Source organism: Salmo salar, chromosome 03 (genome assembly GCF_965601325.2).
Source record: "Salmo salar chromosome 03, fSalSal1, whole genome shotgun sequence".
In the NCBI taxonomy this organism is placed as follows: domain Eukaryota; kingdom Metazoa; phylum Chordata; class Actinopteri; order Salmoniformes; family Salmonidae; genus Salmo; species Salmo salar.
Window position 1 is genome coordinate 51744620 of NC_138293.1, and position 27038 is coordinate 51771657.

Sequence of the window (27038 nt, forward strand, 5' to 3'; positions counted from 1 at the left end):
AAGAACCTGAATTCTTTCGGGGCATGGATTCTACAAGGTGTTGCGTTCAAACGTTGCTCAATTGGTATGAAGGGACCTAACGTGTGCCGGGAAAGCATTCCCCACACATTGTTATCGTGCTTTGCTTTATGGTATCAGGGGACTATTGAAAATGAGACCCAGATCTCAATTGGGCTCCCCTGATTAAATAGAAGTTAATAAAACATTAACACCACCGCCACCAGCCTGTACTGTTGACGCCATGGACTCATGCTGCTTACGCCAAATCCTGACTCTGCCATCACGAACCAGGATTCGTCAGACCAAGCAATGTTTTTCCACTCCTCAATTGTCCAGTGATGGTGATCGCGTACCCACTGGAGCCGCTTCTTCTTGTTTTTAACTGATAGGATTGTAACCCGGTGTGGACGTCTGCTACAAAAGCCCATCTGTGATGAGGACCGACAAGTTTGCGTTCTAAGATGCCAATCTGCACAGCACTGTTGTACTGCATGTTATTTGCCTGTTTGTGGCCCGCCTGTTAGCTTGCATTATTCTTGCCATTTTCCTTCGACCTCTCATCAATGAGCTGTTTTTGCCCAGAGGACTACCGCTGACTGTTTTTTGTTTGTCGCACCATTCTCAGTAAACCCTAGACACTCATGCGGGAAAAGCCTAGGAGGCCGGCCATTTCTGATATACTGGAACCGGTGCGCCTGGCACAAATGGTCATATCACGTTCCAAGTCGCTTAGGTCACTAGTTTTGCCCATTTTAATGTTAAATTGAACAGTAACTGAATACTCGATGCCTGTCTGCCTGCTTTATATAGCAAGCCACGTGACTCACTGTCTGTAGGAGCGAACCATTTTCATGAACGGGTGATGTACCTAATAAACTGGCGACTGAGTGTGTGTTGCCTTAAGAGTTGTACAGTTGGTAGAATCGTATTCAAAATTATTCACAGCTGGCTGGCTACAAGGTGCTTCTACCAAGTATTAGCTCTGGGGTGTGAAGATGCACACAATCAAGAAATGTAATTTTTTTTACAAATCTGTAGGGAAAAAATCACAATCGTGGTATCCAGAAATAACTTTCAGTTCCTAGCTCATTGTTACAGGTGTAGATTTTAAGGAATTGGATAGGTCTAAGTGATATGGTAGTAGCTCTCATAGGCTGGGACATTTTTCTAACACCTAATCAGTTCTCTCAGGTGGCAGGGGCTAGGGGTTGTTTGCCTTTCATTTTACCAAAAGTGCTGTAAAAAAGCACAAAGACATTTTCAGTACTGAAAGAGTCTTCTGAAAAGCACACAATGCATGTAATGCACTGTAAAAAAAAACTAAAAAACTAAAGAAGTTGGTCATTTAAAAGGTTATTTAATGAAATTGAGCATGTGCTTATCCTCATCTCTACTCTTTATTTGTGGCAGGTCGGAGACTGAACATTACAGCAGAGAATGATTGTCGGAGGCTGCACTGCGCTCTCAGGGACCTCAGCTCCCTACTTCAGGCTGTCGGGAGGCTGGCTGGGTATTTCATTGGGGACGTTTTCGCCGCACGCTTCAACGATGCACTAGCGGTGGTGGAGCGGTTAGTGTGCCACACTGCTTCCTTCAGTCACTTTCATTGAAATTTCAGTTTACTTCCTGTATTGGCTAAATTTTAAATTAATTTGACCCACTTGCTCTGCTGTCAAACATCAGTGTCTACCTTCGTTTTGGTTCCTATTGTCTACCCCTTTGGTGGCCTCCAATATGTGAAAGAGAAAGGGAGAAAATAGCTTTTGGCCAAAATGAAATTATGCATTTTCCTGACTGACCACCTACATTTAATTATTCCAAGTGAATTTTTGAAAAGTGGCAAGGTGATTTTATGTCTTGATTTGGAATTGACAATGCAGTATTTCCTGAATTGAAATCAAATTGACCTCAATCCTGTCTTTTATTACAGGGGAGAATTTTGATAAGGAAATAATTCAGATTGCATCATTGTTTAGTGTGTCTGCACTTGTGTTTCTAGGTTGGTGGAGGTCACATGCTATGGCTCTCAGATCAGCCTGTATGACTTGGAGACTGCCGTGCCATCTGTGCTCAAGCCTGACCTCATCGACGTGTGAGTGTCAACCGTTTACTTCCACTGTCTACAGTGCCTTCAGAAAGTATTCACACCCCTTTACTTTAACCACATTTTCTTGTTACAGCCTGAATTTAAAATTGATACAATTTAGATTTTGTGTCACTGGCCTACACACAATACCCCATAATGTCAAAGTGGAATTATGTTTTTAGAAATGTATTCAACCCCTTTCTTATGGCAAGCCTAAATAAGATCAGGAGTAAACATTTCCTTAACAATTCACATAATAAGTTGCATGGACTCACTCTATTAGTGTTTAATATGATTGTTGAATGACTACCTCATCTCTGTACCCCACACACACACAATTATCTGTAAGGTCCCTTAGTCGAGCAGTGAATTTCAAACACAGATTCAACCATAAAGACTAGGGATGTTCTAATGCATTGCAAAGAAGGGCACATATTGGTAGATGGGTAAAAATAAAAAGCAGACATTGAATATCCCTTTGATCGTGATTAAGTAATTCATTACACTTTGGATACATCCAGACACTACAAAGATCAAATTTTATTTGTCACATACACATGGTTAGCAGATGTTAATACGAGTGTAGCGAAATGCTTGTGCTTCTATTTCTGACAGTGCAGTAATATCTAACAAGTAATCTAACAATTCCCCAACAACTACTTAATACACACAGAACTCGAAGTGATGCGACCATCTCTGTCGGCGCCATCATACAGGTGTCCTTCCTTACTCAGTTGCCGGAGAGGAAGGAAACCACTCAGGGATTTCACCTTGAGGCCAATGGGGACTTTGAAACAGAGTTTAATGACTGTGATAGGATAAAACTGAGGATGATTCAACAACATTGTAGTTACTCCACAATCGAGTGGCGATTTCAGTGCAGCCATTGATATTATTGAGCATAACCTGTTGTTGAAAAAAACCATATGCTGTGGCTTTTCTCTGCCATAGCGTGGATTCAGAGCTATCTATCAGATAGAACTCAAAGGGTTTTCTTTAATGGAAGCTTCTCTAATGTCAAACATGTAAAGTGTGGTGTACTGCAGGGCAGCTCTCTAGGCCCTCTAATCTTTTCTATTTTTACCAATGACCTGCCACTGGCATTAAACGAAGCATGTGTGTCCATGTATGCTGATGATTCAACCATATACTCATCATCAACCACAGCTGATGAAATCACTGAAACCCTTAACCTCTTGTGGATCAGTGGGACGCTAGCATCCCATTTCGACACCTTCCGGTAAAATTGCAGAGCGCCACTATAAATACTAAACTTTCATGAAATCACAAGTGCAATACATCAAAATGAAGCTTAACTTGTTGTTAATCCAGCCGCCGTGTCAGATTTCAAAAAGGCTTTACGGCGAAAGCAAACCATGCAATTATCTGAGGACAGTGCCGAGCACACACATGCATAACAAATCATTTTCAGCCTGGGAGTTGCGACACGAAAGTCAGAAATAGCGATATAATATGTGCCTTACCTCTGAAGATCTTCTTCTGTTGGCACTCCAAAAGGTCCCAATTACATTACAAATGGTCCTTTTGTTCGATAAAGTTATTTTATATCCATAAAAACTCAGTTTAGCTGCCGCGGTTCAGTCAATAATCCACTGTTTCCCTCCTTCAAAATGCATACAAAATGAATCCCAAACGTTACCAATAAACTTATCCAAACAAGTCAATCAACGTTTATAATCAAATCCTTAGGTACCCTAATACGCAAATAATCGATCAAATTTAAGACGGAGAATTGTTATTGTCTTTACCGGAGAAAAATACCAAAGAATGCGCTCTCATTCACACACTTGGAAACACTACAGCCAAAATGGGAGCCACCTAGAAAAACTACAATTTCTGGCTCATTTTTCCAAAAACCAGCCTGAAGCTCTTTCTAAAGACTGTTGACATCTAGTGGAAGCCCTAGGAACTGCAATCGGGGACGATTTCGCCCTATTATAAAAGTGCCAGCCATTGAAATCAGTGGTAGGATAGAGTGTTTTCTATCCAAATCTACCAATTATATGCATATCCTAGCTTCTGGGCCTGAGTAGCAGGCAGTTTACTTTGGGCACACCGGATGTCAAAATACCGCCCCCTATCCCAAAGAAGTTAACAAAGAGTTGCAGTCTGTTTTCGAATGGGTGGCCAGTAATAAACTGGTCCTGAACATCTCTAAAACTAAGAGATATTGTATTTTGTACAAATCATTTCCTAAGTTCTAGACCTCAGCTGAATCTGGTAATGAATGGTGTGGCTTTTGAACAAGTTGAGGAGACTAAAGTAACTTGCCGTTACCTTAGATTAACTGTCATGGTCAAAGCATATAGATTCAATGGTTGTAAAGATGGGGAGAGGTCTTTCCGTAATAAAGAGATGCTCTGCTTTTTTGACACCACTCTCCAAAAAGCAAGTTCTGCAGGCTCTAGTTTTGTCTAATCTTGATTATTGTCCAGTCATGTGGTCAAGTGCAACAAGGAGATCTAGTTAAGCTGCAGTTGGCCCAGAATAGAGCAGCACGTTTTGCTCTTCAATGTAATCAGAGGGCTGATATAAATACTATGCATGCCAGTCTCTCTTGGCTAAGAGTTGAGGAGAGACTGACTGGATCACTTATTCTTTTTATGAGAAAAATTGTGTTGGAAATCCCTTATTGTTTGCATAGTCAACTTACACACAGCTCTGACACACACACTTACCCACGCAGACATGCCACCAGGGCTCTTTTCACAGTCCCCAAATCCAGAACAAATTCAAGAAGGCGTACAGTATTATATAGAGCCCTTATTGTATAGAACTTCCTTCCATCTCATATTGCGCAAATAAACAGCAAACCTGGTTTCAAAAAACAGATAAAGCAACACCTCACGGCACAATGCCTCTCCCCTATTTGACCTAGATAGTTTGTGTGTATGCATTGATATGTAGCCTACGTGTGCCTTTTTAATATATATTTTTTTAATGTAGCTCTGTACTAGAGCTGACTCATGTCTATTGATGTTATGTATTATGTCATGTTTTGTGTGGACCCCAGGAACAGTAGCTGCTGCTTTTGCAACAGCTAATGGGATCCTAATAAAATGCCAAAAAGGAGGAAGCCTGTACAGAATAAAAATATTCCATCTGGTTTGCAATAAGGCACTAAAGTAAAACAGCAAAAAATGTGGCAAAGAAATGAACTTTGTCCTGCATACACAGCGTTATGTTTGGGGCAAATAAATGTAATGGAGGAAAACCTGGTTGTTTGCTTTTCAACAGACACTGGGAGACAAATTCACCTTTCAGCAGGACAATAACCTAAAACACAAGGCCAAATATACACTGGAGTTGCTTACCAAGGCAACATGAATGTTCCTGACTGGCCATAGCTGCAGTTTTGACATAAATTGGCTTGAAAATCTATGGTATGACTTGAAAATGGCTGTCTTGCAAGGATCAACAACCAACTTGACAGAGCTTGAAGAATTTTTAAAAGCATAATATGCAAATATTGTACAATCCAGGTGTGCAAAGCTCTTAGCAACTTACCCAGAAAGAACCAGAATGACTCACAGCTGTAATCGCTTCCAAAGGTGATTCTAACATGTATTGACTCAGGGGTGTGAACTTGTGTAAATTAGATATTTCTGTATTTAATTTTCTGGAAGACAGTGTCTCCCACGGGGGGCCAGCACAAAATAAAAAAATAAAAATAGAATGTATGAAATGAAATGTATGCATTCACTACTGTAAGTCGCTCTGGATAAGAGCGTCTGCTAAATGACTAAAATGTAAATGTAAAAATCTTAAATAAATTTGCCAACATTTTGAGACAACATGTTTTCAATTTGTCATTATGGGGTATTGTGTGTAGATGAATGAGAAATCTATTTAATCTATTTTGAATTCAGGCTGTAGCGAAATGTGGAATATGTCAAGGAGTATTAATACTTTCTGAAGGCATAAAGTGTATTCATCGCAAATTGCTGTCTCTTACCCTTGTCTGTAGACGTAACTTAAGAATTCACCCCTTTATTAAACCAAAAATTTGTGATAAGAAAATAGTCAGAGAGCGTTTGATTTTCTTGGCAGATATAACTGTATTGTCACAGTTGTTAATGTGTGTTTGTGTCCAGCCATGCCCAGTCCTTGGCGGCGTTGCAGGCCTACTCCCACTGGCTGGCTCAATTCTACAGTGAGGTCCAGAGGCAGAATCAGAGCCGCTTCATCAGCCTTGTCACCTCCACCATGGACGCCACCGCACCACTCATCACTGCCAAGGTAACCATACACACACACACACAGTATGTGGTAGTAACAGTATGTCTTTGTTAAATCTTACCTAGTTGCTGATGTTGTGCAATTGGTATCATGACACCGTGGTTCCATTTTTATGCTGACCAACTGAGCTTGCATGTTTGTGTTCTCATTGGCCAAAAACTGGTTATCAGATCATTTTAGCAAGTCAACTAAGAGTCTTTGTCAATTCCTTGTTACCTATTTCATTGTCAGACTGTATTTCTATTCTAGGTACCTGAAAAGTTGCTGCTGTCGGCATGCCATCTCATGGTGTCCATGGCCACCACCGTGCGTCCTGTTTTCCTAGTCACGTTGCCTGCTGTGCAGAACATCTTCAACCTCATCACAGAGAGCCAGACTCGCAGGCTCCCCCAAGAGGTCAGAGTGCGCCATTATGGCTTCAATGTTATTTTGAGGCTTAAGGCTGAAAATCAATCCACCCGTGGGTTGTTGTCAATGCCCGGCCGTCATCTTATTTCCTGATTAGCAGTGGACCACTTGAAATAATAAACATTTTCTCTGTCTGGATTTTGGGGTGTAGCGCTTTAGGGCTCTATCTAATCTGCCAAAGGGTGAGGGTGATATCCAATGTGTGTGCGTGCGTGTATGCATAATGTGTCATGGAATGTCTATACCCCCCCCACCTATAGTCGCACATGCTGGAGTAAGTATGGTTATGTGTGGAGGGATCTGTCTAATGTGTGTGTGTCTCCACTCCTCCAGGCCCACATGCTCGTGTGCAGGGCTCTGTCCAACATGCTGCTGCTGCCTTGGTCTAACCTGCCAGAGAGCGAGCAGCAGTGGCAAACCCGCTCCAGTAGCCACGCCAGCCTGCTGGCTGCCCTTACCCGCCACTACCGCCTACTGAGGGGCACTGCCAACCAGCCCCCACACCGCCTTGGCCTGGAAGACAGTCAGTTGGGCATCACGCCATTTATCAACCTTACGTCTCTCATAGTTTTGATAACGCTTCCTTCTACAGTCCTATTTCGGCTGGTATTTACTAAGAAAGAATGTGGTGAAAGATGTGATGACAATGGGTACTTTTAAGTACTTATTTCTAGGCTTGGGCGGTATACTGGGGTATTTTCAAGTACCAACGGTATGATTTTCAATACCGCCAAAAGCTTCTTTTTTATTTTTTACAAAAGTATATGGAGTATGTTTATAAAGACCACATGGCGCAAACATGACGTGACGATCCACTGTTGAGCATCACGAGAGATGATTAAGTGACACTTTAAATTCATTTGCCAGCTATATATCTTATAACTAGAATTTAAGATGTGCCAAATACATTTGCTCCGGCTCAGGGCTCCAGCTATGCATTTGGTTTGCTAACTTGCTAGCTGTAAGTGGCTAGCTTTCAAGATTTAAGCTTATTGGTTACAGCAAAGACAATCAATTCCCTCCTGGATCAAGTGTGAGTAGCCTTTTTGAGATAGTTATGACTTTATTCGCTGGGTTGTCTGTCCTTGCATTTAGTTTATGTTCACTTGCTCTTATTAGCATTTATTTAGCGTCCCTTATGAGAATTTGCTAGTACTTTGTTAGCAAACATAAATAAACCATGTTTGGAAATAAATTGCACCCCATGCGGACACTGCCGGTAATACCGCATTAATACCGCATACCCCAATATGGTACATGAACGGTGTGAAGGTACAGTGGTTACTCCACTAAAAGTTTTGTGATTATGCTGCAGGCCTTAGAGGTAATTTGTGGTTTAGTACCCGGCGTCACCACTTCATTACACCAGACCAGCGCAAGGGGGAGTTTGAGCACTGATTATGCTTTTGGGTCCTACTGTGTCTCTAACTGACAATGAATGGAGATAAATAATTCTAAATAAGAAACTGGCTTTATTTACAAATTCAAACAATGTCTCACCCAATGTTCAAGAATGGCCTTTTTCTCGCTCATTTTGCGTTATTTGAAAACAAAATAATCTCAAATATTTTTATTTCAAACAGAGCGATTTAAAAAATATATATATTATTCATTTAGAATTATATAAAAGCCTGTTGGATATTCTCACAGATATATTATTAACCCTGTTATTAGCAGGACAATGTATATTGATCATGGCTCCTGAGTGGCGCACAATGGGATTGCCTTGCAGTTCTCCAGCTGTATCCACTGAAAACGCGCGAGGTTCAAGCTACGAGGGCAGGGGGCACAGGATGGGCCGCAGAGCCGCGCACAGAAGACTGACCTAGCCCATGGGGAAGGGTAGACACCCACCCCGCTACACTGGCAACACTTTAAGGGGCATTGCACTAATAATAGCGCTGACTAGGGATACATTCCTGCTGTTCTGTTCTTAGTGCCAGTCTGCACGTTCAAACTAAAACAATGTAACTGATAATGGCGTCTTTATGAGAATGACGTATAGAAGAGGGCGAGGAACAAGATGGAGTCACAATCCATGCCAGGCACACCTGTGAGCTCTGGAACTCCACCTCGGACAGGCAGAGTTAACATACCTGGCGAGGTCGTCGGTTCACCCTGACATTTCCATTCCTCTTCTGGCAACAGAACTTGACCAACTGCTCACCGGGCACAGCAAGGGCCGTCCAGACCGTTATGCTGTTCTGCTATTCCAAGGATGTTTAACCGAAGAGATACCGCAAGTGGGCACAGAATGGTGCCCCCACATATTGACTCTGTACCGGAACCCCCCGTATATAGTTTTGCTATTGTTATTTTACTGCTGCTCTTTAATTACTTGTCACGTTTATTTCTTATTCTTATCCATATTTTTTTTTAAACTGTATTGTTGGTTAGGGGCTCATAAGTAAGCATTTCACTGTATTCGGCACATGTGACTAATACAATTTGATTTGAATACCAACAGTGATTTATCCCGAGGCAAATGTGGCTTACCAGTGAACCTCTGTGTGTTCATCATTAATACTGTGTCTCAGAACTTTCTGTTCATGACTGATGCAACCCAAAACCGCATTAAAGACAGAGTTGAGTACTTGAGGTCACCGAGAAAGTCTGAACATGGCCTGCTCTCCCTTCTGTAAGGAATTAGGCACTTTACCATATTTACTACAGTATGTACTGTAGGCTATGTTTACTTGTCAGACTGCACAGTAGCCTAATAAACAAATGCAGCTGGGTTATATCTTGAAAATGCTTTATTATCCAAATTTAAAAACATATACTGTACAGTACTGTATTTCTTTAGCATCTTTATGCTTTCGTTAATAAAATAATGATACAAATACTCTTTCAAACACACACGATCATGTTGTACAGCGCCATTATGGCTATTAGCAGAACTATATTTTGGCCTTTATGGGCGGCGCACAATTGGCCCAGCGTTTCTCTCCCTCTAAAAACAGAAATAAACGTTTTGGCCTTTACAAATATTATTTAGGCCTTTATTCAGATTATAGTCGCTTTCTTTCGTTTTTTAAAAATGAAATAACTTTCAAAATGTCGTTATATATTATCAAGTTGACGACAGTCATATAGCCCTGCACCTACATAAAGCTGAGTGACTCACTCATTTATGGCTTTGGATCAAAATAAATATGTACCAACATTCTTTCTGATAGTCTTTAATAAAGAAATGTTTTGGTTATCCTGACCTGGACACCATGTACAGCATTATAATAGCCCATTATGGGCTGTTAACAGGACAATATACCTTAACCAACACCTCTCTGTATTTTGATACTTAGTGGATGTGGGCTCCCGCAGTGCCAAATGCGTTGCTACAGATACAGGTTCGATACCAGTGCCGTCCGCCACCGTGAGACCCATGTTTTAATTTCGAATCCTCTATGTAATTATTGGTCACATCATATTTTTCAATATACTGTAGGCCTACCGTAGGCGACATGAGTCTCACCAGCCCAATCTCCAGACCTGAACCCAATTGAAAACCTCTGGAATGTGATCAAGAGGAAGATGGATAGTCATACGCCATCAAACAAAGCCGAGCTGCTTGAGTTTTTGCGCCAGGAGTGGCATAAGTCACCCAACATCTATGTGAAAGACTGGTGAAGAGCATGCCAAGACGTATGAAAGCTGTGATTGTAAATCAGTGTTATTCTACCAAATATTAATTTCTGAAGTCTTCCTAAGTTAAAACATGAGTATTGTGTTGTTTAAAAATGAATTTGAACTTCTTTTCTTTGCATTCGAGGTCTGACAACACTGCATCTTTTTTGTTATTTTGACCAGTTATTTTCTACAAATAAATAGTCTAAATGACAATATCTGTATTTGTAATTTGGGATAAATGTTGTCAGTAGTTTATAGAATAAAGCAAAAATGTTAATTTTACCCAAACACATACCTATAAATAGTAAAACAAAAGAAACTCATCATTTTGCCGAGGTCTCTTAGTTTTTTCCCAGATCTCTAATATATACTGCTCAAAAAAATAAAGGGAACACTTAAACAACACAATGTAACTCCAAGTCAATCACACTTCTGTGAAATCAAACTGTCCACTTAGGAAGCAACACTGATTGACAATAAATTTCACATGCTGTTGTGCAAATGGAATAGACAACAGGTGGAAATTATAGGCAATTAGCAAGACATCCCCCAATAAAGGAGTGGTTCTGCAGGTGGTGACCACAGACCACTTCTCAGTTCCTATGCTTCCTGGCTGATGTTTTGGTCACTTTTGAATGCTGGCGGTGCTTTCACTCTAGTGGTAGCATGAGACGGAGTCTACAACCCACACAAGTGGCTCAGGTAGTGCAGCTCATCCAGGATGGCACATCAATGCGAGCTGTGGCAAGAAGGTTTACTGTGTCTGTCAGCGTAGTGTCCAGAGCATGGAGGCGCTACCAGGAGACAGGCCTGTACATCAGGAGACGTGGAGGAGGCCGTAGGAGGGTAACAACCCAACAGCAGGACCGCTACCTCCGCCTTTGTGCAAGGAGGAGCAGGAGGAGCACTGCCAGAGCCCTGCAAAATGACCTCCAGCAGGCCACAAATGTGCATGTGTCTGCTCAAACGGTCAGAAACAGACTCCATGAGGGTGGTATGAGGGCCCGACGTCCACAGGTGGGGGTTGTGCTTACCGCCCAACACCGTGCAGGACGTTTGGCATTTGCCAGAGAACACCAAGATTGGCAAATTCGCCACTGGCGCCCTGTGCTCTTCACAGATGAAAGCAGGTTCACACTGAGCACATGTGACAGACGTCTGGAGACGCCGTGGAGAATGTTCTGCTGCCTGCAACATCCTCCAGCATGACTGGTTTGGCGGTGGGTCAGTCATGGTGTGGGGTGGCATTTCTTTGGGGGGCCGCACAGCCCTCCATGTGCTCGCTAGAGGTAGCCTGACTGCCATTAGGTACCGAGATTAGATCCTCAGACCCCTTGTGAGACCATATGCTGGTGCGGTTGGCCCTGGGTTCCTCCTAATGCAAGACAATGCTAGACCTCATGTGGCTGGAGTGTGTCAGCAGTTCTTGCAAGAGGAAGGCATTGATGCTATGGACTGGCCCGCCCGTTCCCCAGACCTGAATCCAATTGAGCACATCTGGGACATCATGTCTCGCTCCATCCACCAACGCCACATTGCACCACAGACTGTCCAGGAGTTGGCGGATGCTTTAATCCAGGTCTGGGAGGAGATCCCTCAGGAAACCATCCGCCACCTCATCAGGAGCATACCCAGGCGTTGTAGGGAGGTCATACAGGCACGTGGAGGCCACACACACACTACTGAGCCTCATTTTGACTTGTTTTAAGGACATTACATCAAAGTTGGATCAGCCTGTAGTGTGGTTTTCCACTTTAATTTTGAGTGTGACTCCAAATCCCGACCTCCATGGGTTGATAAATTGGATTTCCATTGATTATTTTTGTGTGATTTTTGTTGTCAGCACATTCAACTATGTAAAGAAAAAAGTATTTAATAAGATTATTTCATTCATTGAGATCTAGGATGTGTTATTTTAGTGTTCCCTTAATTTTTTTGAGCAGTGTATATATACACACACACAGTGGCAAGAAAAAGTATGTGAACCCTTTGGAAATACCTGGATTTCTGTGTAAAGTAGTCATAAAATTTGATCTGATCTACATCTAGGTCACAACAATAGACAAATACACAACAATTATATGTTTTCATGTCTTTATTGAACACACCGTGTAAACATTCACAGTGCAGGGTGGGAAAAGTATGTGAACCCTTGGATTTAATAACTTGTTGACCCTCCTTTGGCAGCAATAACCTCAACCAAACGTTTTCTGTAGTTACGGATCAGACCTGCACAATGGTAAGGAGGAATTGTGGACCATTCCTCTTTACAAAACTGTTTCAGTTCAGCACTATTCTTGGGATGTCTGGTGCGAAGTGCTCTCTTGAGGTCATGCCACGGCATCTCAATCGGATTGAGGTCAGGACTCTGACTGGGCCACTCCAGAAGGCGTATTTTCTTCTGTTGAAGCCATTCTGTTGTTGATTTACTTCTGTGTTTTGGGCGTTGTACTGTTGTATCACCCAACTTCTTTTGAGCTTCAATTGGCAGACAGATTGTCAAAACATTTTGCAAGGAGAATGTTAGGCTAACTTGAATTCATTTTTCCGTCGATGATAGCAAGCTGTCCAGGCCCTGAGGCAGCAAAGCAGCCCCAAACCATGATGCTCCCTCCACCATACTTTACAGTTGGGATGAGGTTTAGATGTTGGTGTGCTGTGCCTTTTTTTTCTCCGCACATAGTGTTGTGTGTTCCTTCCAAACAACTCAACTGCAGTTTCATTTGTCCACAGAATATTTTTCCAGTAGCGCTGTGGAACATCCAGGTGCTCTTTTGCGAACTTCAGACGTGCAGCAATGTTTTTTTGGGACGGCAGCGGCTTCTTCAGTGGTGTCCTCCCATGAATTGTTTAGTGTTTTACGTATCGTTGACTCGTCAACAGAGATGTTAGCATGTTCCTGAGATTTCTGTAAGTCTTTAGCTTAGACACTTTAGGATTCTTCTTAACCTCATTGAGCATTATGTGCTGTGCTCTTGCAGTCATCTTTGCAGGATGACCACTCCTAGGGAGAGTAGCAACAGTGCTAAACTTTCTCCATTTACAGACAATTTGTCTTTCCATAGACTGATGAACATCAAGGCTTTTAGAGATACTTTTTTAACCCTTTCCAGCTTTATGCAAGTCATCAATTTTTAATCTTCGGTCTTCTGATCTCTTGTTTGAGGCATGGTTCACATCAGTCAATGCTTCTTGTGAATAGCAAACTCAAATTTTGTGTTTTTTTTTTTTTATATAGGGCAAGGCAGCTCTAACCGGCATCTCCAATCTCGTGTCATTGATTGGACTCCAGGTTAGCGGACTCCTGACTCCAATTTGCTTTTGGAGATGTCATTAGCCTAGGGGTTCACATACTTTTTCCAACCTACACTGTGAATGTTTAAATGATATATATATATATATTCAATATAGACAAGAAAAATACAATAATTTGTGTGTTATTAGTTTAAGCACACTGTTAGTCTGTTGTGACTTAGATTAAGATCAGATCATTTGATGTCTGATTTATGCAGAAATCCAGGTAATTCCAAAGGGTTCACATACTTTTTATTGCCACTCTATGTATATAATTCTATGCATAAATACAAAGTTTGATTTAAATGTAAGGGTAATTATATACCACTATACCATGTAATTCCTAAAAACGACCAAGTAAAATTTAGACTGAGTAAAGCCCTTTTTTGACTGGGACAATGTACAATAATCAACACAGAGTAATGTAGTCGTCTCACCTCTGAAGTTTAATGAACTGATTGTAAGAAAGGAACACTAGACATTCTTTTGGCTTTATAGCATAAACCTTAACATCTTTCTTACCACCCACGCCTCTTTCTCTCTCTCTCTCTCTCTTAGCGAAAGCAGTGTTGCACCAGACATTGCCAGTGCTAAGAGACATAGTGGACAGCATCTCCGGGGAATCCACCAAATCCCGACAGATCTGCTACCAGAGTCTCCAGGAGTCCGTGCAAGTTTCCTTGGGCCTCTTTCCTGTCTTCATCCAGCAGCCAGGTCAGAAGAAAAAACACAATGTTACAACATAATAGTTTCAGTCATAATAGAGAGCTGACGTGTTGTAACTTTACTATTACCCATTCACTGATTTTTATCTCCATTTATATTAAAATCTAAAATCCATCACCACAGTACATTTCAAGTAATTTTACAATGTAATGTTATACGCGTGATATGCCTGAGCAAGGTCAATGTATGTGACAAAAACGTTGCACTTAACAAAATGTTTATTTACAAGTACACACATTGTGTAACTGTACTTTCAGCCATTCTAACAATTTCACAGGAAATGTTGCTTGTGCCTTTTTCCCATTTTCATTGAGATTCACCTTTTTATGAATTATATTTCAAGCGTACTACAAGCTCTATGCATACGCAAGATTCGGAGTGTTGCAATGTCGTTTTTCGTCTACTAAAGTGTCGGCTCCTTGTAATACGCCCTGGCGTTCTACATAATTTTCAGGTAGTAAAAAAGTGAGACGTCGTATCATTCCTTCTGCTGCCATGGAGGCAGTGTTGTCGCTTGTTTCTGTCATCTGATAAATAGGCTATTCCTCAAAGTAGCCTATTTTGCATTGATAACCAAATATAATCTTAACAGCTGTTCAAACAGTAAACCAAACAACAAGAATCAACCCAAAAGGTTGGATATTTCGAAATGGTAGAACCTGCTGTAGCCAACGAGCTAGCCATGTGCTTTTTTACTCTGTGACCAAAACATGACGTTCTATGTTTAGCTAGTATGGGAATTAATATGCAAGCAGCATATCAAAGTGCGATAATGTTTTAGGTTACACCGGCAAGTAAAATAATATTTGGCAGGGCATATTTTTTTCATTATGATTATTTAACATGGAGATGTGAAGCTAAAAAAGCTAGCGAGCTAGCTTGCTATGTTTTTATCCAGGCTAAAGTCAGCTAGCCAGGCTGCCAGCTAGCTACTACTAGTAAGGGAAGGTAACTCTTTATTGCTTTCACAAAATTAAAAGACAAAAAACTATCGCCCCCTTGTGAATGGGAGTGAGACGGCGAGGATGTCATGTTACCAAAATGTGTCCGCCACTCCAAAAATCCCATTCCACCCACAAGCACGCACGTACAGTAGATCAATGGAGTGAAGCTTGTAGTTACCTTAGAAAGGACCGTTGCAGATTTCATTCTCTATCACTTCAAATTTAATTTTAATTCAAAACATTCTGGTCGTTGATTTGATATAATGCCAAAGCTGAGTTATTCTTTCTGACATTCTCTGTCTTTCCCGTTGTCACTTTCTCTATCCTCAAGATGTGACGGATGAGATGCTGAGCTTCTTCCTCACACTGTTTCAAGGTCTGCGTGTTCAGATGGGTGTGCCCTTCACCGGACAAATTATACACACCTTCCTCAGCATGTTCACCAGGTAGGTCACACACACACACGCACGCGCTTAGACACAAATATTGTGACCATTTTAAAGCTACAATCTGGGATTCTGAAAACAAAACAGCAGCCCCGACACATGTTTTGATATACAGTTGAGGGATGAGGCTAGAGAAATGTAACCCCTCTCAAATTAATAGATAACGCTGTAGACGCAAGGACTGGCCGTCCTCAACATCCCCATGATAGTTTTACACGTTTAGAAGATATAAATTGTTTGTTTATGTTCTTGTATGTCCGTCCCAGGGAGCAGCTGGCAGCCAGTATCTTGCAGGAGGGCAGCGCAGGCTGCCGAGTGGTGGAGAAGTTCCTAAAGATTCTTCAGGTGGTGGTTCAGGAGCCCGGCCAGGCCTTCAAACCCTTCCTACCCAGCATAATAGCTCTCTGCATGGAGCAGGTCTATCCTATTGTGGCAGAGGTGAGAGTGCGCACTCTCATTCACACTGATATAAAAAATAAAAAAAAGGGATACATGCACTGTGTGTGTGGGGGGCATGTCCATCGATTGGTTTGGGCACTGGGTCAGCAAATAATATGAATTTATTATCAACAATGGATAATAAAGGTCTATTGTGATTTCTTTGTCTGTCCCACAGCGTTCCTCTCCAGACGTCAAAGCAGAGATGTTTGAGCTGCTATACCAGGTGCTTCACCATAACTGGAGGTACTTCTTCAAGACCTCTGTCCTAGCCAGTGTGCAGAGGGGATCGGCCGAGGAGGCCATGGAGAATGAGGCCCAGTTTAGTGCTGCCATGCAGGTGTGTGGGTGTGGGTGGGGGGGGATGCTCACACCATGTTTAGCTAGCTCATCTGGGCTTGTTGATGTTAGATAGTACTACTGCAGTTGTCAGACATGACAAGAATTACCACCATAACTGGTCCTTCATTAATTTTTGCACTACACAATAAACTTTTATGAGAACGGTCAGCCCTTGAATGCTAGCTACCTAACATTAGCTAGGAAATCAGAGTTGAATTTTAGCTGACCAGGTCATAGCGAACGTTAGCAAGCTAAATATATGGGTATGAGTATGTGGTAACGTTAGTTATAGCATGGTGAGGGTGAATTCAGTTCTTCATTAGCGAAGCCAGCTGCACGTCACATAATGGCTACCTATCAACATTACATTATTTATAATTTTTTGAGGCAGTGGAAACGCAATTCAAGCTAGCCCACCTAGGCCAGCCCAACCCAGATTGACTTCAAAGTGCTAATAGAAACGGAGCTTTAGTGAATTTGTCAATACATTTCAAAAAATGTCTAAACGAAACTGCAACGCCAAGTTAATAAAAGCCTTTTTTTATATTTACCTCATGTACATGATATAATTGGTTTATAGCACCCTTCTAATCATTAAGCAATGTGCAGAAAATTCCACCTCCTAGCCTTTCCATTGTAGAGCTATCCCAAGTCATGGTTTGCCTGCTGAATTTGATGATAAACTTTTTGCCTAATTTCAAATGTAAGTTGTACTCACAATCCAGCATGTTGCTGCCATTTGTACAATGTTCTGTTGAAAAAAAAAAAAAACGGTTAAAAAAAATAATATATATATTGCTTATACAGGATTGTGGTCAATTCGAATTGAATTCAGTCAATTCAGGAATTAAGCTCGAATTCAATTACTTCTCAATAACCTGAAAAGTAGAAGCTATTTATTTCAAACGTTTTTCGACTTACTGAATGAACTGCCTTCAATTCGAATTGACCCCAACCAACCCTGGATTATAACTATCCAGTTATTTCAGTATCTAGGGTGAATGGGTATGTTTTTTTTTGGACAGGACTGTAGAATTCCCTGACATGGGCTCAAATCTGTTTCTCCAGGCATTTGGGCAGTCTTTCCTGCAGCCAGACATTCACATCTTCAAGCAGAACCTCTCTTACCTGGAGTCCCTCAACAGCAAGCACAAGCTCTACCACAGAGTGAGTTCAGCTCTTATATGCCATACCATTAGCTCCTGAAGTGCAATTTATTGTTGCTCCAAAATTACCCTTTGTCTCTCTGCCTTGTGACAATTTATTTGAATGGTCCAACTTAGTAACCTCACCTCATATTGTTGTCATCATGAAAATATGATTACTATTCTATTTCTATCTAATTCTAAGCTATATATACAAAAGTATGTTGACACCCCTTCAAATGAGTGGATTTGGCTTTTTCAGCCACACCCATTGCTGGCAGGTATAAAATTGAGCACACATCCATGCAATCTCAATAGACAGACATTGGCAGTAGAATGGCCTTACTGAAGAGCTTAGTGACTTGCAATGTCGCACTGTCATAGAATACCACCTTTCCAACAAGTCGGTTCATAAAATTGCTGCCCCGGTCAACTGTAAGTGCTGTTATTGTGAAGTGGAAACGTCTAGGAGCAACAACGGCTCAGCCACGAAGTGGTAGGCCACGCCTAAGATCACCATGCGCAAAGCCAAGCGTCGGCTAGAATGGTGTAAAGCTCACCGCCATTGTACTCTGGAGCAGTGGAAATTTGTTCTCTGGAGTGATGAATCCCGCTTTACCATCTGACAGTCCGACGGACAAATCTGGGTTTGGTGGATGTCAGGAGAACGGTACCTGCCCCAATGCATAGATTTTTTTTTTTTTTAAATGTATCTTTATTTTAACAGGGAAAACAGACTGAGACCTGGATCTCTTTTACGGCTGTGCCCTTTGTAAACATGTTGACATGTACAGTTTTAAGCATACAGACAAGAACATTTCAAACATACAAAATAAAGACACAATTCAACAGAAACAATCACAGACAACATCATATTGATCCTCCATAACATTTTGGAAATGGGCAAGGGACACCAGAGTGTCTAACTTCAGTTGGATCTGCAGTTTGTTCCATAAATAAGGTGCAAAGGAACTGAAGGCAGTCCTACCCAACTCTGTGGAGACCGCAGGATTCTCTAATGTAATCCACATCTGTGATCTGGTTTTAAAATTAGTATATGGAAATTAATGGAAATTAATGATGATATATAAGGAGGTAATTTTAAAAGAAGTGCTTTATAAATAAACAAGAGAGCATGTTGCTCTCGCCTCACAGATAGAGAGGCCCAACCCACATGTTGATATAGGATACAGTGATGAGTTTTGTAACTATCACACGTGATAAACCTGAGTGCACAATGGTAAATAGCATCCAGTGGTTTTAATGTGTTTGCCGATGCATGCATATAGATAATATCACTATAATCTAAAACGGACATAAAAGTAGCCTGCACAATTTGTGCCGACTGTAAAGTTTGGTGCAGTAGGAATAATGGTCTGAGGCTGTTTTTCATGGTTTGGGCTAAGCCCCTTAGGGAAATCGTAACGCTACAGCATACAATGACATTCTAGACGATTCTGTGCTTCCAACTTTGTGGCAACAGCTTGGGGAAGGCCCTTTCCTGTTTCAGCGTCACAATGACAATCCACTAAGTGGGGTCCATACAGAAGTTTGTCAAGATCAGTGTGGAAGAACTTCACTGGCCTGCACAGAACCCTGACCTCAAACCCATTGATACACTTTGGAATGAATTGGAACCAACTGCGAGCCAGGCCTAATTGCCCAACATCAGTGCCCGACCTTACTAATGCGCTTGTGGCTGAATGGAAGCAAGTCCCCGCAGCAATGTTCCACCATCTAGTTCAAAGCCTTCCCAGAAGAGTGGAGGCTGGTATAGCAGCAAAGAGGGGACCAACTCCATATTAATGCCAATGATTTTAGAATGAGATGTTCGACAAGCAGGTGTCCACATACTTTTGGTCATGTAGTGTATTTATATGATTGCCATAATATAAAACAATATAAATATAACCTTGACATTACATGTCATGATGGTTTATGCTATTATTATCACACTAATTATGTCAGTCAATATAGTGCATGATAGCAGCACTAAATGCTGAGAGAACTATGAAGTTTAATATATTTGTCCATTACTTCACTTTTGCATCTCAAAAAGGTCAGTTAAGGGGGTGCTTATTTGTCCTGTTTTACACATGTACAAGTGTGTAACCTTTACAAGTGGATGGTGATAAATGGTAATGTGTTTTTTGCATATCCCACTCCCCTGAGACACCCTCGGAGAGCGGGGCCAGCGATCAGCCATTATTGACGACGATCCCCAACCCAATTAGGATTGTGCAGATTGACATATTTTCTTTACCTAGTCAGCTCAGGGATTTGAACTAGTAACCTTTCGGTTACTGGCCCAACGCTCTAACTGCTAGGCTACCTGCCGCCAACCGTCCGAGTCTTGAATTCATAAATACATGTATTCTTTAGGTTGATAGACTGGTTGTATTTTGCAGACCGCTCTCCTTACTACAGAAGTTTCAAACATGGCATAATTATAAGTGCATTTAATGAATTATTACTACCCGTAAAATATTGTGACCGATTTGTGGTCAACAACTAGCCAAGTATATCCAGTTTTTAAATCATTTCCGAGACTACTCTTTTATCTTCTTACCTTTTGTTTCATGCATATACAGTGCCTTTGGAAAGTATTCAGACCCCTTGACTTTTCCCACATTTTATGTTACAGCCTTATTCTAAAATTGATTATATAAAAACAATTCCTCAGCAATCTACACACAATACCCCATAATGACAAAGCAAAAAATTTTTTTGCAAATGTATTAAATATCAAAAACAGATACCTTATGTACATAAGTATTCAGCCCCTTTGCTATGATACTCGAAATTGAGCTCAGGTGCATCCTGTTTCAACTACTTGATCGGAATCCACCTGTGTTAAGTTCTATTGATTGGACATGATTTGGAAAGGCACACACCTGTCTATGTAAGGTCCCACAGTTGACAGTTTGTGTCAGAGCAAAAACCAAGCCATGAGGCCGAAGGAATTGTCCATATAGCTCCAAAACAGGATTGTGTCAAGGCACAGATCTTGGGAAGGGTACCAAAAAATGGCTGCAGCATTAAAGGTCCCCAAGAACACATTGTCTGCCATTATTCTTAAATGGAAGATATTTGGAACCAGCAAGACTCTTCCTAGAGCTGGCCGTCCGGCCAAACTGAGCAATCGGGGTAGAAGGGCCTTGGTCAGGGAGGTGACCAAGAACCTGATGGTCACTCTGATAGAGCTCCAGAGTTCCTCTGTGGAGATGGGAGAACCTTCCAGAAGGAAAACCATCTCTGCAGAACTCCACCAGTCAGGCCTTTATGGTAGAGTTGCCAGACGGAAGCCACCCCTCAGTAAAAGGCACATGACAGCCCGCTTGGAGTTTGCCAAAATGCTCCTAAAGGACTCAGACCATAAGAAACAAGATGTCTGGTCAGATGAAACCAAGATTGAACTCTTTGGCCTGAATGCTAAGCGTCACGTCTGGAGGAAACCTGGCACCATCTTTACGGCGAAGCATGGTGGTGGTGGCAACATCATGCTGTGTTGATGTTTTTCAGCGGCAGGGACTGGGAGACTAGTCAGGATTGAATGAAAGATGAACGGAACAAAGTACAAAGAGATTCTTGATGAAAACCTGGTCCAGACTGCTCAGGACCTCAGACTGGGGCAAAGGTTCACCTTCCATCAGGACAACGACCCTAAGCACAGAGCCAAGACAACGCAGGAGTGGCTTCGGGACAAGTCTCTGAATATCCTTGAGTGGCTCAACCAGAGCCCGTACTTGAACCCGATGCAACATCTCTGGAGAGACCTGAAAATAGCTGTGCAGCAGCGCTCCCAATCCAACCTGACAGAGCTTGAGAGGATCTGCAGAGAAGAATGGGAGAAACTCCCCAAATACAGGTGTTCCAGGTTTGTAGCGTCATACCCAAGACTCGATGCTGTAATCGCTGCCGAAGTTGCTTCAACAAAGTACTGAGTAAAGGGTCTGAATACTTATGTAAATGTGATATTTCGGTTTTTAATAATAAATTAACGAACGTTTATAAAAACCTGTTTTTGCTTTGTCATTGTGTGTAGATTGAGTGGGGGGAAAAATCAATTTCAGAGTAACGTACCAAAATGTGGAAAAAGTCAAGTGGTCTGAATACTTTCCGAAGGCACTGTATGCTGTTTGCACATGATCTGTAAACAAATTTCTAATGTCAATTTTATTAGGATCCACATTTTTTTATTTAGTTAACCTTTATTTAACTAGGCAAGTCAGTTAAGAACAAATTCTTATTTACAATGACGGCCAAGGAACAGTGGTTTAACTACCTTGTTCAGAGGCAGAACGACAGATTTTTACTTTGTCAGCTTGTCGATTCGATCTAGCAACCTTTTGGTTACTGGCCCAACGCTCTAACCACTAGGCTACCTGCCGCCCCCAAATTACGTCATCTTCCTGCGGTCCAACACAGAACTAAAAAGACCTTACAATTACATTTTACATTGAAGACATAACCAACATTTAAAAAATGGACAGACGGTTACAGTACCTGACAGATTAATATAAGCACTCTCTGGGATTAGTATCTGTCCAGTTTATATGGTCGATTTGCCTGGCTACCCAAGCTCCTTGCTCCGGCCAAATGCTGTGTGGCCCACAGACGTTAGTTTCTTCTCCACAATTGTTCTGGATCCATTCTAGACCGTCTGATTGCTTGCAGAAGCTGATGGGTTGGGCCAGAACACATGGGTAAAGTGGCGTTTTGAAAATTCATCATTGGCTTTAATACTCTGATTGGTTAGATGATCCAATCGCTGATGACTTTGTTTTGTACTACACCCCTCATTTTGATGTCACAACAAACGACTTCAATGATGGCGGTCTCAGACTGAAGTATAACGATAGAGCAGCGGAAGAATTTAGTTTGCGTCATCAGGCAAATGGCATTAGAGGTTATTTTATTATTTTCTTTAAGGTGAATTAACTTTTTGCCTGAAGTGTGAGTTGGTAAAGAGTTACATTCAGTGATTGCCATTGTGGACAATAACGATGCGTGGAATTTAAATCATTCATTTGGGGACAATGAAGATGCATGGAATTAAATTGAATGATTCTAACTTGGTGTTTGGCAACACTGTTCTTTCTGTCTGTGTCTATTCCAGAAGCTGTTCCGGACCTCCATGCTGTTTCATTTCATCAACGTGCTCCTACAGGTGCTCCTCCACAAAAGTCACGACCTGCTCCAAGAGGAGATTGCTCTGGCAGTGTACAACATGGCCTCCGTGGACTTTGATGCCTTCTACTCTGCCTTCATGCCTGAGTTCCTCAACGGCTGCCAGGGTGTGGACGCCAACCAGCGGGCGGTGCTCGGCCGCAATTTTAAACTGGAGCGGGTGAGACTTAATGGGAATTGGTTTATAGAGTGGGTTATGGCCGCGGCAGTGGGAGTCCAGGGTAGGGTATACTGTGTTTCATAGTAAAAGAGGTGATGATGGTGAGGTATTAGCCAAATATGATATAGTTATGTGCTCTTGGAATTATCAGAGACTCTGGACTGAGAAATGAGTGGAAAACTATGGTAGCATTGTTGTATCTCAGATTTATCTGTTTGAACTGGATGCTTTACAGTATGACAGGATACAATTGTTTAATTATCATAGTCTGTTATGCATGTGACTGCATATGTGCAACAAAATGTCGAAATTTCCCATGGCCCATATTCGGGGATGGAGGAGGGCCAGGGGGCACAGTATGTGGGCTTATAAACAAACTCCCATGCGCAACATAGAATTTACATTGGCTCTTTTCCAATATATACACTAGCGCACACTGGTGGGATAGTTCCAATGGGTGTTCTTGTACATTGAATGTTTAAATTTCACATTTTAGATTTCTTTGTAACCAGTGCCTCTCTCTTTCGTTCTCTCTTTCGTTCTAGGACTTGCCCTCCTTCACTCAGAGTGTGCACAGACTGGTAAACGACCTGCGATATTACAGATTGTGTAACAGCAGCCTTCCCACTGGCACTGTCAAGCTATAGCACATCGCCCATGGGCACACTCCAAACAGCTCAGATTTTCAACATTGGGGTCTGTCCAAACCAGTGCTGCCCGCTCCCCTCCTATCTACCCCCTCTACTTCTGAGCCACCACCTCTATTGAGCCTCCCAGGGGGATAGGAACTCCACATGGGCTGGCCTGTCTTTTGGGTTGAAGATTCTCTGAGAAAAGTACGGACTGGCGGTTGTGCTCAAGGAGCTTAATTTCTGCTGTAGAGGGTTTTATTATTTTATTTTTTTAGCAACGCCCTCCTTCACTTGTCTGTTGCCATTGATGATGATGAGGCCAAATTGATGGGTGGCAAGATGGGCAGATCTGGTCTTGTCTAGACCCAATTTAAACCCAGACTGAAGCGGTCTGAGCCAGGCCTTCCGTCCCAGGACTCTGCGACAAGGCCAGGCTGGGACTCAGCACTTTCCAACTCGATTTTGAGTTTTTAAAACAAACGTGTTCGCTTTTATTGATCTTGCCTTCAGTTTTTCATCTCCAAAGGAGACAGACTTTCAACTTAATGTCTTTCATATCATTCCATTCTGAAACAGAAGAAACTATGCTTAATTAATAAAGTTTATTAAAAAAAAACGTTTTGTTCATTTGTTTTTGTGCTATGACGTGACACGGAATCTTGCGATGTCATTGTTTTTGCAAGTCTTTCAAATGTAAAGTAGACTTTAAAAGAAAGCAGTGTACAATGATCACAATTTATTATAAGGTTGGAATAAAAAAAACTGCATTCACAAGGGGTTCTCCAGAACTGACTATCAAACTGACAATACCACCCTGGGTTCCGGTTTCCTGGATTCTTCATAAAAAAATGTTTTTTAGTCCAGGACTAGGCCTAATCTGTAAATAAGTCATTGTAAATAAGAATTTGTTATTAACTGAATTAAAAAATATATATATAATCTGTGTCTGGGATACCGGCCCTATGTGTGCTCCAATAATTCTGAATTAGTTCATCTGACTAAGCAACAACAAAGGAGTGGATATTTTCGCTGTTCAATCTAGTGCAGTTAAGGTCGAAATGGTCCATTTCAATGTTTAAAAAAATATGCCTTGTGGGGTTAGACCTATACATTCAATATTTATTTTTGTCTGATGTTCACAGGTATTTGCTTAACGTACAAGAAAATGCACTGCGATAGGGTGCACACTAAGGATCCACTATAACATGAAATTCGGATTTCCACTCTAGCGTCACCCTCGTGGGTGCTAGCAAACTATCAAGCATGCTAGGTACCGCTAGGTATCAAAAGCCAATCCAGTAGGGTCTGGAAGCTATAATGAGCATTGATTGGTCGATAGTGCTGTGATTTCGCAGAATATTTGCATAAAGTTCAGCTTTCCCTAAATGTGGTCCCGCCCTGTTCATGCTCCCTGGCCCATGCTCGCATCGCGCAACGGTCCCCCCGCCCACTTCTCTTCCCTCCATTGAAAATGAATGGGCCTCCATTGTTTTATCGTCCCAACGTTCTCTGTGGATCTCGGCCATTACCCCCTCCCCCCCCCCCTGTTCTCAATATCAGCTTGTTGACGTGTGGCTTAATTAACAATATGCGGTAAATGTGCAATTATTTGGTTGCAATGATTTTTATACTGCTGTGAAAGTTCAATGTTGTGTGACAATTTTTCAATGACTTGACTTTGTGGAAATAGTGCAGTGATTGGCAAGATCAACGCAGATCGCCCGCTGACCAGCGCCTGATGTTTCCTGGTCACAGTGTGTTGTGTATATTATTTATTAAATATCGATAATTATATTGGAGATAATTACATACAAAATGTAACATTTGCTGTTGGCTTGCTAGCAACTACATGGCGTCCCTATGTCGGTGCTAGCAAGCCAACAGCATGCTAGGTATCAACTGCCAATCCAGTTGGGGCTGGAAGCTACTGTGTATAGAGCTTCTGGTCAATCACACTGCGATATTGCTGAGCATCTGCATAATATTGCGCTTTCCGCAACTTAATGCTACCTTCATAACCATGTAGGAAGGTGTTATAATTACCACATATGACTGGAAAAAATCCAGTTGAAATGCCCTCCAACTGGTAATTACAAGGGGGAAACTTGTCTATTATACCTGAGCTGCGACTTCTCCCACATGCTGAACTCTGACGTCACATATTAAGGAAATTACCTCGATAATAGCTGTACTTTCTTTATGGTTGACACAGGTTGTTTGCCGTTAACCAATCTGCTTTTTTCACATGAATGCATCCAACTCGCATTTATGACTTCACAAGTTGTAATTACCACTTGGTTATGAACGCAGCGGCGTATGTCGTGTCCTGTTCATGCTCTGATACCATGTTCACATCGCCCAAAGACCCCTGCCCACTTCATCTTCCGACTTCGCCCTTAGTGGACATTGGACGTAATGGTCGACCAAATGTAGAGGTGTGCGGCCGTAGCCTTAGTGATGATCCACATGCAGTGATGTTTACGCCTAGCCACGCAAGCTTCTGCCAGAGTGGTTTGTCATGTGGTTGCCAACAGCATGCTAGGTATCAATAGCCAATCCAGTAGGGGCTGGAAGCTATAGTGAGCTTTGATTGGTCAATCGCACCACAATATCGTGGAGTATCTGTACGAAGTTCAGCTTTCCCCAACTTAAGTCCCGCCCTGTTCACGCTCCCACACCTTGTTTGCATCACCCAGAGGGTCCCTGCCCTATTCTCATCACTTTTCTTCCATTGAAAATGAATGGCTCCCATTGTTTCATTGCCCAATGTCGTCCCTAGTTGAACAGGTCCATTACAGCATTAGTCTAGGGGGGTGCATGTCAATAGTCTAAAGTGGCTTCCCCCCTTTTCTCTTTTGCTCCTGATGAGTTAAAAAACAAAACGCTGAATTACCATCAAGGTACTGATATGCACTGAAGATGGTGGACTGAACACAGTGGTGCAGATCACCTCACGATAAAAATGTAATATTCAATATCGGTAAGTTAGACTAAATATTAGCACTTTACATACTGGTGGGTAATAACCTTCAATCTGGATAACAAGACAAAACAAATCATAAGGCTAGAGAACATCTTTCTGAGAGAAGCCTTACTTGACATAGACTAGATCTATGAGAGAGAATCGGAATTTACTGGTATCCAAGAGAAAGAAGTTCCTGAGGGTGTAGTGAGGGAGTTCCTCCTTACAGCGTTTCAGATCCCACGCGAAGCTGTTGACAAAATCCAACTCGAATGTGTACACCGTTTCGGACAGAGAGATGAGCGCCCAATCGTTTGCTTTCTTTAAAGATAACATAATGTTTAAAAGCCTGGGCAAAATACTTGCTGGCATGAA

At 41.8% G+C, this 27038-nt stretch overlaps 1 protein-coding gene across 1 annotated transcript in view; it reads left to right on the forward strand.

Annotated features, from left to right (window-relative positions):
- The window catches only part of xpo6 (exportin 6), a 66018-nt gene extending 41691 nt beyond the window's left edge, over positions 1-24327 (forward strand). The window contains exons 13-24 of the mRNA XM_014192154.3: positions 1411-1570; positions 2000-2092; positions 6202-6346; positions 6596-6742; positions 7088-7277; positions 14237-14392; positions 15680-15794; positions 16061-16232; positions 16411-16572; positions 17643-17741; positions 22839-23069; positions 23615-24327. Coding sequence (XP_014047629.1) covers positions 1411-1570; positions 2000-2092; positions 6202-6346; positions 6596-6742; positions 7088-7277; positions 14237-14392; positions 15680-15794; positions 16061-16232; positions 16411-16572; positions 17643-17741; positions 22839-23069; positions 23615-23716 — 1772 coding nt within the window. The 3' untranslated portion in view covers positions 23717-24327. The remainder of the gene's footprint in view (positions 1-1410; positions 1571-1999; positions 2093-6201; positions 6347-6595; positions 6743-7087; positions 7278-14236; positions 14393-15679; positions 15795-16060; positions 16233-16410; positions 16573-17642; positions 17742-22838; positions 23070-23614) is intronic.
- The last annotated feature ends 2711 nt before the right edge of the window (positions 24328-27038 follow it).